The 17,573-nt window shown below is 41.7% G+C and overlaps 1 protein-coding gene across 5 annotated transcripts in view; it reads left to right on the forward strand.

Annotated features, from left to right (window-relative positions):
• The window catches only part of LOC124253056 (hemicentin-1-like), a 123,463-nt gene extending 107,218 nt beyond the window's left edge, over positions 1-16,245 (forward strand). For 4 of the 5 annotated variants that reach the window (XM_046686779.1, XM_046686797.1, XM_046686801.1 and 1 more), the window contains 9 exons: positions 1,588-1,844; positions 3,711-3,879; positions 4,377-4,547; positions 5,153-5,260; positions 6,102-6,342; positions 10,400-10,584; positions 10,838-10,945; positions 12,347-12,541; positions 13,339-16,245. In XM_046686779.1, the coding sequence (XP_046542735.1) occupies positions 1,588-1,844; positions 3,711-3,879; positions 4,377-4,547; positions 5,153-5,260; positions 6,102-6,342; positions 10,400-10,584; positions 10,838-10,945; positions 12,347-12,541; positions 13,339-13,385 (1,481 nt within the window). In that variant the 3' untranslated portion in view covers positions 13,386-16,245. The remainder of the gene's footprint in view (positions 1-1,587; positions 1,845-3,710; positions 3,880-4,376; positions 4,548-5,152; positions 5,261-6,101; positions 6,343-10,399; positions 10,585-10,837; positions 10,946-12,346; positions 12,542-13,338) is intronic. The other variant, XR_006892082.1, reaches the window with a different exon arrangement.
• Positions 16,246-17,573: the final 1,328 nt, after the last annotated feature.

Below are 17,573 nucleotides of genomic sequence, written 5' to 3' on the forward strand. Positions count from 1 at the left end.
TTCCAGTACCATCATGATCCTACACTGTGCTAGGGGAATAACTAAATCAGTTATAACATGGTCAGACAATTATAGTCTCAGTACCTACATGGTCCTACACAGAGCTAAGGAAATAACTAAACCAGTTATAACATGGTCAGACAATTATAGTTCCAGTACCATCATGGCTCTACACAGAGCTAAGGAAATAACTAAACCAATTATAACATGGTCAGACAATTATAGTTCCAGTACCATCATGGTCCTACACTGTGCTAGGGGAATAACTAAACACGTTATAACATGAAGGTCAGACAATTGTAGTCTCAGTACCACGATGGCTCTACTCAGTGCTAGTGGAATAACTAAACCAGTTATAACATGGTCAGACAAGTATAGTTTCAGTACCATCATGGTCCTACACTGTGCTAGGGGAATAACTAAACACGTTATAACATGGTCAGACAAGTATAGTTTCAGTACCATCATGGTCCTACACTGTGCTAGGGGAATAACTAAACCAGTTATATCATGGTCAGACAATTGTAGTTTCAGTACCATCATGGTCCTACACTGTGCTAGGGGAATAACTAAATCAGTTATAACATGGTCAGACAATTATAGTCTCAGTACCTACATGGTCCTACACAGAGCTAAGGAAATAACTAAACCAGTTATAACATGGTCAGACAATTATAGTTCCAGTACCATCATGGCTCTACACAGAGCTAAGGAAATAACTAAACCAATTATAACATGGTCAGACAATTATAGTTCCAGTACCATCATGGTCCTACACTGTGCTAGGGGAATAACTAAACACGTTATAACATGAAGGTCAGACAATTGTAGTCTCAGTACCACGATGGCTCTACTCAGTGCTAGTGGAATAACTAAACCAGTTATAACATGGTCAGACAAGTATAGTTTCAGTACCATCATGGTCCTACACTGTGCTAGGGGAATAACTAAACACGTTATAACATGGTCAGACAAGTATAGTTTCAGTACCATCATGGTCCTACACTGTGCTAGGGGAATAACTAAACCAGTTATATCATGGTCAGACAATTGTAGTTTCAGTACCATCATGGTCCTACACTGTGCTAGGGGAATAACTAAACACGTTATAACATGAAGGTTAGACAATTGTAGTCTCAGTACCACGATGGCTCTACTCAGTGCTAGTGGAATAACTAAACCAGTTATAACATGGTCAGACAAGTATAGTTTCAGTACCGTGAAGGCTCTGCTCAGTGCTAGGGGAATAACTAAACCAGTTATAACATGGTCAGACAATTGTAGTCTCAGTACCATCATGGTCCTACACAGAGATAAGGAAATAACTAAACCAGTTATAACATGGTCAGACAATTGTAGGTTCCATCATGGTCCTACACGGTGCTAGGGGAATAACTAAACCAGTTAAACCATGAAGGTCAGACAGTTGTGTTCCCAGTACTATCATGTGCCTCGGGATTAACTGAACCAGTAATGATGCATGCAAAACTCGGTTCAAAGTGTGGACCCCATTTTTGTGTGTTTCCCTCACAGAAATGGTTGGAAAACAATTTTTGAAAACTCACCCAAGTCATATTGTGTTTGTAGGATCAGGCTGTATAGATGGACGTGGGGATGGACTGCGACGTCACAAGCGGGTGTCAGCATGTATGGGGCGGTGGAACGGACACATTCAGAACAGCAGTTCGTTGTGTGCGCCTGGTTGGAGGGTGTGTTCCTGGTACGATGGCGAACTCCTCCGGAACATTTCATGGAGGGACGCCATGTCTGTGGGCGGGTGTTATGCTTTCAATGCAGCCCAAGATGGAGGAAGATGTCGGGAGTGCCGAGATGACCTGGAGCAGGTGAGTCAGGTGCTTGATTGCAGGTGTGGAACGGGTGAGTTGGGAGAATGTTATGTCACCAATCCTGTCACACATCCTAACTTGACCACCGTATAAAATAATATATGTCTGGCCAGAGAGCAGATGGTCAGTGACACCCATACACACATGCACACACACGGACGTGCACGCACACACATGGAAACTTCATAGGTTGGAATCTCACAGACCCATGCACGTGTGTTAGACTTGTCAACCCTGCCTGATCCATCCTGGCCCTTTACCATGACAATATTGAGATGACTCAAATACTGACTATAATCGAGTGTAAGGGTGTTATTTAAGTGGTTTACTTGTACAAATTGGTGGAAAAAAATCAGTACCAACACTAATCAAGTTCTTAATAATTCATTGGTCTAGGAACTTGCAGCAAGTATCATGAATTATGCCAACATTTCTAGCTTTTGTCAAAACTGAATGCCAGCAGATTTGTTTCAGGAGAAACTGGATTAGGTATCATGGCATGGAATATCTACTTGGCCTTAGTTTGGTAAACCAGATCCAGATTAGTGTCAAAAACTATGGAATACATCTCAACATCACTTGAGGTCTTTATGAATTATTTATGCCAGGTTGTTGTTTGACAGTAGCAGATTCCAAATGACCAGCGCCATAGGTAGTAATGCTGAAATCACCGTTGGACAAATGATACAACCTCATTGGATGGTTGCCCTGTCTTAACGCCTTTATGACTGAGAGAATTGCTCTAAGCGGGGATAAAACAGATGAAATTTGATATGTGAAGCAAGTAAATGAGAAATATTTATTATTCCTACTTAAAGACAACACCTCCATATGTTTTCTATAGACCCAGGGTCTTCCTCTGGTGTACATGTTTTTAGACATTTCAGTTTCGATTATTTCCAATCATCTGATACAGAAAGACTTCCTCAACTGAATATTGAAGAACATGATGTGATTGGCCTCAGTAGAGAGAGTCAACAGCATGAAGATGAATGTGAGGCTACATACAGCTGGATATAGCTGTATACCTGTGTTCAACCATGAAATATAGGCACCTTATGGCCGGACAAACACATTTTAACTTATCATCAATTTTTGAATTAAGGAACAGATACATTGAGGTCACAAGCTTTAAGGTACCCTTCAATGTCAACTGCTTTGGATACCGAAAGTTAGGAGATGTTAATGATTCTCAGTAAGGTCCAGAATACTGAAGTGCACCTCTGAAGCCTGTGGCCAGTGGTGTCGTTTACACCTGACAGTATTGGCTTACCTGTGACGAGTGTACAGGTGACAGGCTGACCAGGTGTTTTAGTTGGATGTATTGAGTGTTACTGACTCGCTGCACGAAGTAGTAGAAGATGCATGGATGTCTCCAGTAACACCTTAACGAGATGGGCTCCGTGTCTTGGGATAATATTGGTTATGGAATGAGTGAATATTGTTTTATGCTGGATCTGTATTATCTTATTCAGTTTACAAGTTATGAACTTTGTTCAAACTTCAAAAAACCTTCAAAATCACAGATATGTCCAAATATGTCCGGGTAGTGATTAAAGCGTTCCCTTGTCATACCAAAGACCTGGGTTCGATTCCCCACATCGATGCAATTTGTGAAGCCCATTTCTAGGGGCTCCTGCCATGATATAGCTGGAATATTGCTAAAAGCGGTGTAAAAACAAACTCACTCACTCACCCAAATATGTCAGTGAGATAGACAGTTGTCAGTGTTTGACGCTGCATACCTACATCATTTGTATGGTGATAGGGTAATCCAGTAGTTGAAGTGTTGGCTCATCACAATTTACCCTCCCAATAATCCTCCCATCCACTTACACACTCACTTTGTCTTACTTGTTCCAGGACGACCTCGCAGGCATCGGACGAGGATGTGCCCATCAGAACCTGGGCCAAACGTCATGCATCAGCGGTGGCCGCATCGATGCCAGCTGCTGCGTTGACGCCCACTTCCACCGCGCATGTCAATACCAACCAGGCCTGGCTACCGGGATTCTCTGCTGCAAGATGCCAGGTACACACAAGCCAGCAGGAGTTGTCTCCCTTCGCCCACATGGCTCTGTGTGGAGTTCCCAAATGGCATTGATCACGAATAATTAATATAGCAAGTGGCTGGTATTTGACAAAGCAATTTGTTAGTTTTTCCAACCACACCCACTAATGGACTCATGTTTCCTCATTGGCTTATGGTATGGTGGGCGTGGAGTGTGCCGAAAGTTACAGATTTCATATTTTAATCTACATTTAAAAACTATAAAGCTATTATTGTTGACATCTTTAAGAAATGTTTCAGAGGATTTATCCGGAGTTATTTGTTTGCACATTATTAGTTATGTTTATATGTTCACAAAGGCAAAAAATATTTATGTCAATTTTTATGTTAACTCAGAAACATTTGTTTGTTATTATGAATAGATAATCAAATATGATCTGTTTTATACTATTGAACCTGTTACGCAAGAGTTCAATTTCATTTTATTGTCTTTTAAATATTTGTATCCATGTGTTCAGTAAAACGTCCCAAGATCGCGGTGAAGCCCCCAGAGAAGATGTACGTGTACACGGGGCTTATCTTCCTGTTGACATGTCAGGCCACAGGCATGCCGCCTCCAAGGGTGCAGTGGTACAAGGACGGGGTCCAGATGGCCAAGAACAACCAACGCATCTCTGTGCTGTCTTCAGGTGAATGACGACTGTATATCACATCTACAGGGGGCACTACTACAACTTTCGCTGTGTGTGCCTTAGCCACACTAGTATTTGTTTGTTGTGGGTTCAAATCCTATATTGTAATGATTCCTGGTGTAAGAGCACCATGTCTTATGTGTCACAGTGGACAGTGGATATACTATCTGTGTCACTCATGTCTGTTCTCCCTTGTCATGCTGCCTGACTGTGATGTAACAAACAACTGTTGGAAGAGGCAATAAAATCCCAAGTAACCTTCAGTGATGTAATTGTTTCATCAAGTAGGTTTGTGTTTTTGGAGTGAATGAGTGAGTTTACTTTTACGCCACACTCAGCAATATTCCAGCTATATGGCAACGGTCTGTAAATAATCGAGTCTGGACCAGACAATCCAGTGATCAACAGCATGAGCATTGATCTACACAATTGGGAACCGATGACATGTGTCAACCAAGTCAGCCAGCCTGACCACCCGATCCCTTTGGTCGCCTCTTACGACAAGCATAGTCGTTGTGTTTTGGGAAATGGGGATGGCCTTTGATGATGATGATGATGATGATGATGATGATGATGATGATGATGATGATGATGATCCTCAGGAGACCTGTTGGTGACACTGGCCAAGAAGTCGGACACTGGGCTGTACACCTGTGAGGTCATCAACGAGGAAGGCATTGACATGGCCAGCTCCTACGTCGTGGTGTCGGGTGAGTGTGTGTCCACACAGGGGATGACAGCTCCTCTGCTGCATTGATTAATAATAATAATAATGATAATAGTACTTGCATTTATGGAGCGCAGCAATTCACAATTATGATATGCTTTTGTGCACATCCCAAGTTTTTTCCTATTTCTTATATTTTATGAAGTTTATTAGTGTCCAAAGCCTTGCTTGCGGATCTTCCAAAAGTTTGCTTCACAGTGGGCTTTCACTCCTCATAACTCACTAATTCACATAAATAAACCAGTACAACTGTACATGGAGTGCCATGGCTCATCAATTGTCAGTCAACTGACTCTACATGTATTTTGTCAACTCACCTAAGCTGTGTTTTGTCAACTGTCTGTTCAGTCAACTGACTACCTGTGGTTTGTTCACTGTCTGTTCAGTCAACTGACTCTAACCGTCAGGATTTTGTCAACTGACAACCTGTGGTTTGTTCACTGTCTGTTCAGTCAACTGACTCTAACCGTCAGGATTTTGTCAACTGACTCTACCTGTGTTTTGTTGACTGTCTGTTCAGTCAACTGACTCTAACCGTCACGGTTTTGTCAACTGTCTGTTCTGTCAACTGACTCTACCTGTGTTTTGTCAACTGTCTGTTCAGTCAACTGACTCTAACCGTCACGGTTTTGTCAACTGACTCTACCTGTGTTTTTCAACTGTCTAATCGGTCAACTGACCTACCTGTGTTTTGTCACCTGTCTGTTCAGCCAACTGACTCTACCGTTGTTTTGTCAACTGTCTGTTCAGCCAAGTGACTCCATGTGTGTTTGTCAACAGTCTGTTCAGTCAACTGTTATACTGTAACTAAGTTTCCACTGCAGAATATTCCTCTGGCTGTGCTGACGGCACCACAGAAGGCCTGCACATGCACCGAGATGTACATGCATGTGCCGGCGAGTGGAAAGGTCATGTGAAGAATGGGAAGAGTCTATGTCAGAATGGATGGAGGGTGTGTAAGCCACAGGACCAGTCTATTCTACAGGAGTTGACGTGGCTGGACATATTTGACCTTGGAGGATGCTACGCTTACAATGCTGCTAATAGCAAGGGGAGGTGCAAGAGGTGAGTGATGGCCATATTGAGGGTGTCAGGCTTACACATCCTGCATTTTGTGTTGTTTGTGGTTTAATGTTTGACAGGTAAAACTCTTTATTGGTGAGTCAAGTCACTTTGTTTGCCAGTGCTGACCATGTAAAAGAGTAATTTGGTCTGATGTGTAGTTTCCACTATGTAGTTGTCCTGTGTATTGTCCACTTATGGCAATACTTGTCCTGTGGAGTGTCAAGTTATGGCAATACTTGTCATGTGTAGTGTCCACTTATGGCAATATTTGTACTGTGTAGTGTCAACTTATTGCAATACATGTCCTTTGTAGTTTCCACTTATGACAATACTTGTCCTGTACACTGTCCACTTATGACAATACTTGTCCTGTGTAGTGTCAACTTATTGCAATACATGTCCTTTGTAGTTTCCACTTATGACAATACTTGTCCTGTACACTGTCCACTTATGACAATACTTGTCCTGTACACTGTCCACTTATTGCAATACTTGTCCTGTGTAGTTTCCACTTATGACAATACTTGTCCTGTACACTGTCCACTTATGACAATACTTGTCCTGTGTAGTGTCAACTTATTGCAATACATGTCCTTTGTAGTTTCCACTTATGACAATACTTGTCCTGTACACTGTCCACTTATGACAATACTTGTCCTGTACACTGTCCACTTATTGCAATACTTGTCCTGTGTAGTTTCCACTTATGACAATACTTGTCCTGTGTAGTGTCAACTTATGACAATACTTGTCCTGTGTAGTTTCCACTTATGGCAATACATGTCCTGTGTAGTGTCAACTTATTGCAATACATGTCCTTTGTAGTTTCCACTTATGACAATACTTGTCCTGTACACTGTCCACTTATGACAATACTTGTCCTGTGTAGTGTCAACTTATTGCAATACATGTCCTGTGTAGTTTCCACTTATGACAATACTTGTCCTGTACACTGTCCACTTATGACAATACTTGTCCTGTACACTGTCCACTTATTGCAATACTTGTCCTGTGTAGTTTCCACTTATGACAATACTTGTCCTGTGTAGTGTCAACTTATGACAATACTTGTCCTGTGTAGTTTCCACTTATGGCAATACATGTCCTGTGTAGTGTCAACTTATGACAATACTTGTCCTGTGTAGTTTCCACTTATGGCAATACATGTCCTGTACACTGTCCACTTATTGCAATACTTGTCCTGTGTAGTGTCAACTTATTGCAATACTTGTCCTGTGTAGTGTCCACTTATGACAATACTTGTCCTGTGTAGTGTCAACTTATTGCAATACATGTCCTTTGTAGTTTCCACTTATGACAATACTTGTCCTGTACAGTGTCAACTTATGACAATACTTGTCCTGTGTAGTGTCAACTTATTGCAATACATGTCCTGTGTAGTTTCCACTTATGACAATACTTGTCCTGTACACTGTCCACTTATGACAATACTTGTCCTGTGTAGTGTCAACTTATTGCAATACTTCTCCTGTGTAGTGTCCACTTATGACAATACTTGTCCTTTGTAGTGTCCACTTATGGCAATACTTGCCCTGTACACTGTCCACTTATGACAATACTTGTCCTGTGTAGTGTCCACTTATGGCAATACTTGTCCTGTGTAGTGTCCACTTATGGCAATACATGTCCTGTGTAGTGTCCACTTATGGCAATACTTGTCCTGTGTAGTGTCAACTTATTGCAATACTTGTCCTTTGTAGTGTCCACTTATGGCAATACTTGTCCTGTGTACTGTCAACTTATGACAATACTTGTCCTTTGTAGTGTCAACTTATGACAATACATGTCCTGTGTAGTGTCCACTTATGACAATACTTGTCCTGTGGAGTGTCAAGTTATGGCAATACTTGTCATGTGTAGTGTCCACTTATGGCAATATTTGTACTGTGTAGTGTCAACTTATTGCAATACATGTCCTTTGTAGTTTCCACTTATGACAATACTTGTCCTGTACACTGTCCACTTATGACAATACTTGTCCTGTGTAGTGTCAACTTATTGCAATACATGTCCTTTGTAGTTTCCACTTATGACAATACTTGTCCTGTACACTGTCCACTTATGACAATACTTGTCCTGTGTAGTGTCCACTTATGACAATACTTGTCTTGTGTAGTGTCCACTTATGACAATACTTGTCCTGTGTAGTGTCCACTTATTGCAATACATGTCCTGTGTAGTGTCCACTTATGGCAATACTTGTCCTGTGTAGCGTCCACTTATGGCAATACTTGTCCTGTACACTGTCCACTTATGACAATACTTGTCCTGTACACTGTCCACTTATGACAATACTTCTCCTGTGTAGTGTCCACTTATGACAATACTTGTCCTTTGTAGTGTCCAGTTATGACAATACTTGTCCTGTGTAGTGTCCACTTATGGCAATACTTGTCCTGTGTAGCGTCCACTTATGACAATACTTGTCCTGTACACTGTCCACTTATGACAATACTTGTCCTGTACACTGTCCACTTATGACAATACTTGTCCTTTGTAGTGTCCACTTATGACAATACTTGTCCTTTGTAGTGTCCACTTATGACAATACTTATCCTGTATAGTGTCCGCTTATGACAATACTTATCCTGTGTAGTGTCCACTTATGGCAATACTTGTCCTGTGTAGTGTCCACTTATGACAATACTTGTCTTGTGTAGTGTCCACTTATGACAATACTTGTCCTGTGTAGTGTCAACTTATTGCAATACATGTCCTGTGTAGTGTCCACTTATGGCAATACTTGTCCTGTGTAGCGTCAACTTATTGCAATACTTTTCCTGTGTAGTGTCCACTTATGGCAATACTTGTCCTGTGTACTGTCAACTTATGGCAATACTTGTCCTTTGTAGTGTCAACTTATGACAATACATGTCCTGTGTAGTGTCCACTTATGACAATACTTGTCCTGTGTAGTCTCCACTTATGGCAATACTTGTCCTGTGTAGTGTCCACTTATGGCAATACTTGTCCGGTACACTGTCCACTTATGATAATACTTGACCTGTGTAGTGTCAACTTATTGCAATACTTGTCCTGTCTAGTGTCCACTTATTGCAATACATGTCCTGTGTAGTGTCCACTTATGGCAATACTTGTCCTGTGTAGCGTCAACTTATTGCAATACTTTTCCTGTGTAGTGTCCACTTATGGCAATACTTGTCCTGTGTACTGTCAACTTATGGCAATACTTGTCCTTTGTAGTGTCAACTTATGACAATACATGTCCTGTGTAGTGTCCACTTATGACAATACTTGTCCTGTGTAGTGTCCACTTATGGCAATACTTATCCTGTGTAGTGTCCACTTATGGCAATACTTGTCCTGTGTAGCGTCAACTTATTGCAATACTTGTCCTGTGTAGTCTCCACTTATGGCAATACTTGTCCTGTGTAGTGTCCACTTATGGCAATACTTGTCCTGTGTAGTGTCCACTTATGACAATACTTGTCCTGTGTAGTGTCCACTTATGGCAATGCTTGTCCTGTGTAGTGTCCACTAATGACAATACTTATCCTGTGCAGTGTCCACTTATGACGATACTTATTGTGTGTAGCATCCACTTATGGCAATACTTGTCCTGTGGAGTGTCAACTTATGACAATACATGTCCTGTGTAGTGTCCACTTATGACAATACTTGTCCTGTGTAGTGTCCACTTATGGCAATACTTGTCCTGTGTACTGTCAACTTATGGCAATACTTGTCCTGTGTAGTCTCCACTTATGGCAATACTTGTCCTGTGTAGTGTCCACTTATGGCAATACTTGTCCTGTGTAGTGTCCACTTATGACAATACTTATCCTGTGTAGTGTCCACTTATGGCAATACTTGTCCTGTGTAGTGTCCACTAATGACAATACTTATCCTGTGCAGTGTCCACTTATGACAATACTTATCGTGTGTAGCATCCACTTATGGCAATACTTGTCCTGTGGAGTGTCCACTTATGGCAATACATGTCCTGTGTAGCGGCCGCGTCCACTTATGTCAAAACATGTCCTGTGTGAAGACATCAATGGTTCTTTTTTGGCAGGTGTACCAAAAACAAGATGGCAGGAATTGGACGGCAGTGTGGGTGGCTCAGATACTCCCAACACTCCTGTCTGTTTCACGGCAGAATTGACGTATTTCACCCCAAAAACAACACAGGCTGTGTGTACAAGGAGAACTACACGTCCGGGGTTGTTTGCTGCAAGAAGAAAAAACGAAGACGGCCTGGTAGGTCAGATACACTCACTCTTTTCACATGGCTGATTGCAGCATAAAACAACATTCACCCATGGTTCGACTGGGAATATTCTTGGCTACAGTTTATAATAACTCTCACCCACCCTCTCTATATACATGGAGTATTGTTAGCTACTGTTTAGAATAACTCTCACCCACCCCTCTCATGGAATATTGACGGCTACAATTTTGACAACCAGCTCTCACTCACTCACTCAAACAACTGACTCAATCCCCATTGCAGCCTCCAAGAAGCCTGTGTGCAGCCCGACCTGTGAGAACCAAGGCCAGTGTGTGGCCAACAACCGATGTCAGTGTTCCATCGGATACAAGGGGGCTCGCTGCCAGAACCGTGAGTACACCAGCCTGTGCTGTAGTTGTTCAGTGTTCCATCGGATACAAGGGGGCTCGCTGCCAGAACCGTGAGTACACCAGCCTGTGCTGTAGTTGTTCAGTGTTCCATCGGATACAAGGGGGCTCGCTGCCAGAACCGTGAGTACACCAGCCTGTGCTGTAGTTGTTCAGTGTTCCATCGGATACAAGGGGGCCGCTGCCAGAACCGTGAGTACACCAGCCTGTGCTGTAGTTGTTCAGTGTTCCATCGGATACAAGGGGCTCGCTGCCAGAACCGTGAGTACACCAGCCTGTGCTGTAGTTGTTCAGTGTTCCATCGGATACAAGGGGCTCGCTGCCAGAACAGTGAGTACACCAGCCTGTGCTGTAGTTGTTCAGTGTTCCATCGGATACAAGGGGGCTCGCTGCCAGAACCGTGAGTACACCAGCCTGTGCTGTAGTTGTTCAGTGTTCCATCGGATACAAGGGGGCTCGCTGCCAGAACAGTGAGTACACCAGCCTGTGCTGTAGTTGTTCAGTGTTCCATCGGATACAAGGGGGCTCGCTGCCAGAACCGTGAGTACACCAGCCTGTGCTGTAGTTGTTCAGTGTTCAGGTTCAAGGACAGGACCAAGAATCCATATGAACTGAGTCTGTGATAACAGTTGTCTTCGCTAAATACTTGCAAATTTAAATTCAGTTCTCCTGTAAGGAAAGCTGGTTTCAATTTGCCAGCAGTCTTGTTGTATTTGTTGGTGTCATAAGGCAGAAAGATGGTTTCAATTTGCCAGCAGTCTTGTTGTATTTGTTGGTGTCATAAGGCAGAAAGATGGTTTCAATTTGCCAGCAGTCTTGTTGTATTTGTTGATGTCATAAGACAGAAAGCTGGTTTCAATTTGCCAGCAGTCTTGTTGTATTTGTTGGTGTCATAAGGCAGAAAGATGGTTTCAATTTGCCAGCAGTCTTGTTGTATTTGTTGATGTCATAAGGCAGAAAGCTGGTTTCAATTTGCCAGCAGTCTTGTTGTATTTGTTGATGTCATAAGACAGAAAGCTGGTTTCAATTTGCCAGCAGTCTTGTTGTATTTGTTGATGTCATAAGGCAGAAAGCTGGTTTCAATCTGCCAGCAGGCTTGTTGTATTTGTTGATGTCATAAGGCAGAAAGATGGTTTCAATTTGCCAGCAGTCTTGTTGTATTTGTTGATGTCATAAGGCAGAAAGCTGGTTTCAATCTGCCAGCAGGCTTGTTGTATTTGTTGATGTAGTAGGGCAGAAAGATGGTTTTGTGCATGTAGTCCTCAGACCAATGATAGACGATGCATTGTATTTATAAATTCAGAGCATGTTTTGCATAAACAATATATATAGATAGAAACTTTCCATTTGTTGTGTTAACTGACATTAAGTGTTGCACTTGCAGCCATCTGCAGTCCGGGGTGTGGGACCAAGGGCCGGTGTGTTTCCCCCAACAAGTGCAAGTGTCATACAGGCTACATGGGCAAGTTCTGTCGCAAGAAGGTCATCAAGTGTCATAAGCCATGTTTGCATGGTGGCCGATGTTCGAGGGGGAAGTGTCGATGCCCTCCAACACACTGGGGAAATTCCTGTCAATATCGTGAGTATCAGTCAGGATACAGTTTTGTATGGTACACCCATGTCTTTCAGTATTTGTGTCAAGACTTCTGACAAATGTTTTCCGATGTACGTAGTTTTCATCGTAATTCCCCGTTTATCCAGATACAGAATAGGTCTCCACGGTGCCATGTGTGTTGCCAGTGTCCTGGGCCTAGATTTCTGAAGCTCTCTTAGCGCTAAGATAGTCGTAAGTGCCTTACATTAACATAGACTTACGACCATCTTAGTGCTAAGAGAGCTTCCAAAATCTAGGCCTTGTACCTGAACCACTGCTTCCTCTATTACCAGACCAACACTCACTCAGACTGCAAGAGTTGTGTCCCTTAGTCAAGCCATAAGCCTTTAATCCTTACAAGTATGAGGATGCACATTAACATTAAGCAGAGCCCTAGTTGGAGATGGATCATATTGTCCCCACGAGGTTGAACTGTCACCTGCCAGAAAAGGTTGTGAGGTAAAATGGATGGATCAGACTTTTCTCAGATTCTAGAATAAGATCATAAAATGTTCTTCACCAAACAGACAGAACAGTTCCACGGAATGTACTTGAATACTGCTTTGCCTTGCACTGGAAGACTGCTTTGACAAGGCAACGTGTGCCATTTGTGTATAGGTTTGAACTTGCTTGATAACGGTGTTAGTACCTACACAGAAATGTTGTACTCATTGCAATAAAGAATTGGCTATCCATAGAACTTGGTTTTCCTTCATTACTGGATAGTCTGGTGAAGCCAACGGGCAGCAAGACAATTAGCGTTCCTGTTTCTGTGTTTGCAGTGCTTCAGCATATTCTCCTGTCTAAACTGAACCGCACGGAGAGATGAGAAGCCGGACAAGGATGCCTGGATTTACCCCCTCACTGCCACAGGTGTACAGAAGCACGGCGACTGGGACGGAGGACAGACGTGGAGGAGGCCAACTTGGCCCACACTGATGATGAAGTAGTTGTTGTTTCTCAAGGAAGGCTCTTGTGTATATTGTTGTTTCATTGTAAATTGTGAAAACTGTACATAGACCTGTTGACTATTTATAAAGAAATATGTTTACCACATGATGTATATAATGTTTTATTATTTCTACAGTCATTGCAAATGGCCCATCTATACACACTGTGCTAATGTATTTGAAATCCGCTGTCTACGTGTAGTTTCATACCAGTGACTAAGAAGGCATTTGGTAGATCGTTGAGGCATTAACATGTCAGTAACCTAGTTGCTTACTCTCGTATATCTTTGGTGTTTTTGACATGCTACTCAAATATTGTAAAGGACATGTCTGATCACTGTTGATGCGAAGTCAAAGATGTGAGAAACATAAGAATGCAAATTGGAATATTTTCTGTACGCTTGGTCCACAAGCTATATGTCACCAGTTGATTGTCCTCATACATGCAACGTGGCCTGGTACAAGATGGCTGCCAGAACGTCTCTGACAAGTCAACATTAAAGGTGGTCAAGTCTAAGCTGGGAGCTCATTATCCTTCAGCATTCGACAACCAATATCCTCAGTTGAGCAAGGAGCTGGACTAGAAGTTGCAGTACTGTTCAGACTAAAAGTTGCAGTACTGTTCAAATTAGATTCTGCAGTACTGTTCAGACTAGATTCTGCAGTACTGTTCAGACTAGAAGTTGCAGTACTGTTCAAATTAGATTCTGCAGTACTGTTCAGATTAGATTCTGCAGTACTGTTCAGACTAGAAGTTGCAGTACTGTTCAGACTAGAAGTTGCAGTACTGTTCAGACTAGAAGTTGCAGTACTGTTCAGATTAGAAGTTGCAGTACTGTTCAGACTAGATTCTGCAGTACTGTCCATGGGGAGAATCTTGGCAACACAAATTTGATATCTGCAGTAAAGTAGATGATACTAAATACAATTAAGTGAAACTGAAACTTAGCCCCAAACAATTCTCCATGGTTGAATTACATTTTTGCATCCTGATTTATATTTAAATCCTCCTTTGAAATCGCTACATAATATACGACAGCCCCCTGCCTTTCATCAGGCTCACTCGTCTTGGTTTAGAAACACTGGACTCAACATGCTTGTTCTTCTATATTTAAACATTTAGGGCAGTTACTGGCAACTCTGGTACATTGTGTAACTTGAATTGTTGGTTTTTTCAGTGTTGTGTATTGCATTTTGTAATATTTCATTGTTTTAGTCTCAGTGCACATTTTACATTTTCAGGCTTTTCTACCCTGATTATTGTCTGTGTGTAGAGATGATATGTTACCATTATAGTATACTATGTGATAATATGACTTATTGTGTGTAGAGATGATATGTTACCATTATAGTATACTATGTGATAATATGACTTATTGTGTGTAGAGATGGTATGTTACCATTATAGTATACTATGTGATAATATGACTTAATGTAATCATAATGAATAACTACACTGGTTAGATGATACGATAAACTGTTTCTGACTAGCTACACTGTAGGTGATGCTTTAGACCAATGACACTGATGTACTATCAAGTATTACATAGTAGACCACTAACAATATGTTATATGCACTGAGACGTTGTCCACAATGTTGCCCGGATGTTGTGAAGTGCAGGAACCAGTGATGCCCCACTTCTCACACACTTCCCCGTAGTTTCCAACTTCAAGTTCCATGTACCTTATATGTCTCAGGAAACAATTCATGCAAGATATTATGGGTATCAGTTTCCCAGTCACACACAAGACACTTGAAAACAAAACACTGATAGACTATTGTATAGAGCTGACTTACAGATTGCTTCATTCTTCGAGCTCACATGTAGTGATAGTTTGAAACATTAAAGAGTCTCTTGATCTATTTTGTTGTATTGATTTGTATTGCAATCTTGATACTCATGAATTTCATTAATTCATTTTGTTTAATTATTTGTACTGAAGAATCATATAAAAACGTCTACATAAGATAAAACCGAGGTTCCAAAAGCTTTTCATTTGTCCATGAAGATTAAATTGTTTTGGTTTGTAATCCTAGATTGTTATTGGCCTGAACTGCTTGTAGACTTGTAGTGTACAAACTACCTCAGACTAGTCTCGTGTCCTGTGTACATACGTCATATACCACACTGTATGTTGTCGCTAACACTTGTAGCCACTGCTCACCTCCCAGGGACATCAACATCCTTCATCTTTATTCTCACTTTGCACTTTCCTAACTGGCATAAACAAATTGTCAAGTTATAATGTTTCCTTAGCAACACAGAAAGCTGATCAAGTGTCATGGAGACACTGTTGATGTAACAGTATTGGTATTTGATGTTTTTGGATTAGAATATGCTCCTTCAATGTCCGATATTTAGTTCATTTTCTGCACCAAATCCGTTGTGATCACACCAGTACATCACCATCCTGTAGGAATATGGGTTGTTTTGAGGGTTTGTCTTCAATGACACTTGTATTTCAGGATTCTGTCCCACCAGACCCACCGTTAATCCCAGTATTTCCATTGTCTCTTGGAGGAATTTGTCTTCTCAGTCCCCATGTGTAACAAAACATAAACAAAATCCTTGTCTTCATCCAATGAGAAAGGGCTTTTCTAAGTTGGATAACTTGTGCCCAATCCAATGAATTCATGAAGAGGAAATATTTCTTTCTAGAAACCTGTTTTTGTTTAATCTGTCAGTCCAGTATCTCTTTACCATTATAACCATACAACTGTATTTCATAATTTGAAAATGATCTTTAGACTTTTTACTTGAGCACCTTTAGAATACCGCACCACAACTTCTCGTGAGGACGATCTCTGCCATAGGTCACGTGTCATTAAGACAAGCAACCAGTTTGTGAGAACCCGTCGGACGCGAACCCGCGACCTTTGGAGTGTTAGCTTTACAGCTAACCGACTGAGCTACGTCCACACTGTTGCACAATGTGCAAATTTATCGAGTCATTCCAGTGACATCACGGAAATGAACGGAAAAAGTCGAATAGGTCACGGACAATTACGAAGGTTACGGGTAGACGTGGTGTCTCGTGATTTAAAACTACGGACAATTGCCGAATGGACCCGATGCCATTTGGCACTCTCGTCCCATTCCGTAATCTACTTATGGCGCGGAATGAGCCGATATGCCTCAAACTGAAAAGGGTTGTTGACGTCAGGCGTCAGACGGTATACAACTACTGGAAACGCTCAACATCATTGGGCTTATGCAATGACATAGCTCGTAGAGATGAAACACCAGTGAGCGGAGCTTATACGCAGTCGCTGAGCTAGACAACCATGTTGCCATGCAGGCGTCATATGGCATTGTTTCGAGAATGTGCTTTCGAACAAAATCACATTACATTACGTAAAAGGATATTATGACGTATTTTTAAAGTTTGTGGTGCTGTATTCTAAAGGTAGGCCGAAGCTTGAAATACTAATACAATAGATATCATGTGAATGTTTGTTTGACCCAATATGGTAGCTGTTGCTTACAAGTCCGCCCCCGCTCACCCAAAGTGAAAAACCAAAAAACCCAGTGTGTTAGCTGTTGTTAACAATTGCCCCTACCCCCACTATCCCAGCTAATAGCAGCAACATCGATGATTCAGCAATAATCACTCATTTCCCTTATCCATGGTAGACCCAGTGTTGTTGTATTCAAGTGCCCCCTCCCGTGTTACCCACGGCTGTTGTCCTGCTGGTCCCCGACCTCACTGTTTGTGTCAGATGGCTGTTACACTGTTATTATGATGATGTAGGTGTTCACAACAGAGGTGCACATTATACACTGAGAGCAATAAAGTTTATGTTTGTAGCATCATGTTTCTGTTGTTTCATCGTCTCCAAGCGGGAAGAGATATGGTCTACCATTACACAAACTGAGTGGAGTTTTACACTGCTTTTAGCAATATTCCAGCAATATCACAGCAGTGGACAACAGAAATGGGCGTATAACTGGCGGTGATATGGGGTGTAATTTATCCTGTTCAAGATGCGCATGTGTAATAGTGTGCAGTTATACTAGTCAGTAGTAATGGTGTTCTCATAGTGCTAGCCCATGTGTAATAGACAC

This window comes from Haliotis rubra, unplaced genomic scaffold (genome assembly GCF_003918875.1).
Source record: "Haliotis rubra isolate DU_JTF1 unplaced genomic scaffold, ASM391887v1 Scf114, whole genome shotgun sequence".
NCBI lineage: Eukaryota > Metazoa > Mollusca > Gastropoda > Lepetellida > Haliotidae > Haliotis > Haliotis rubra.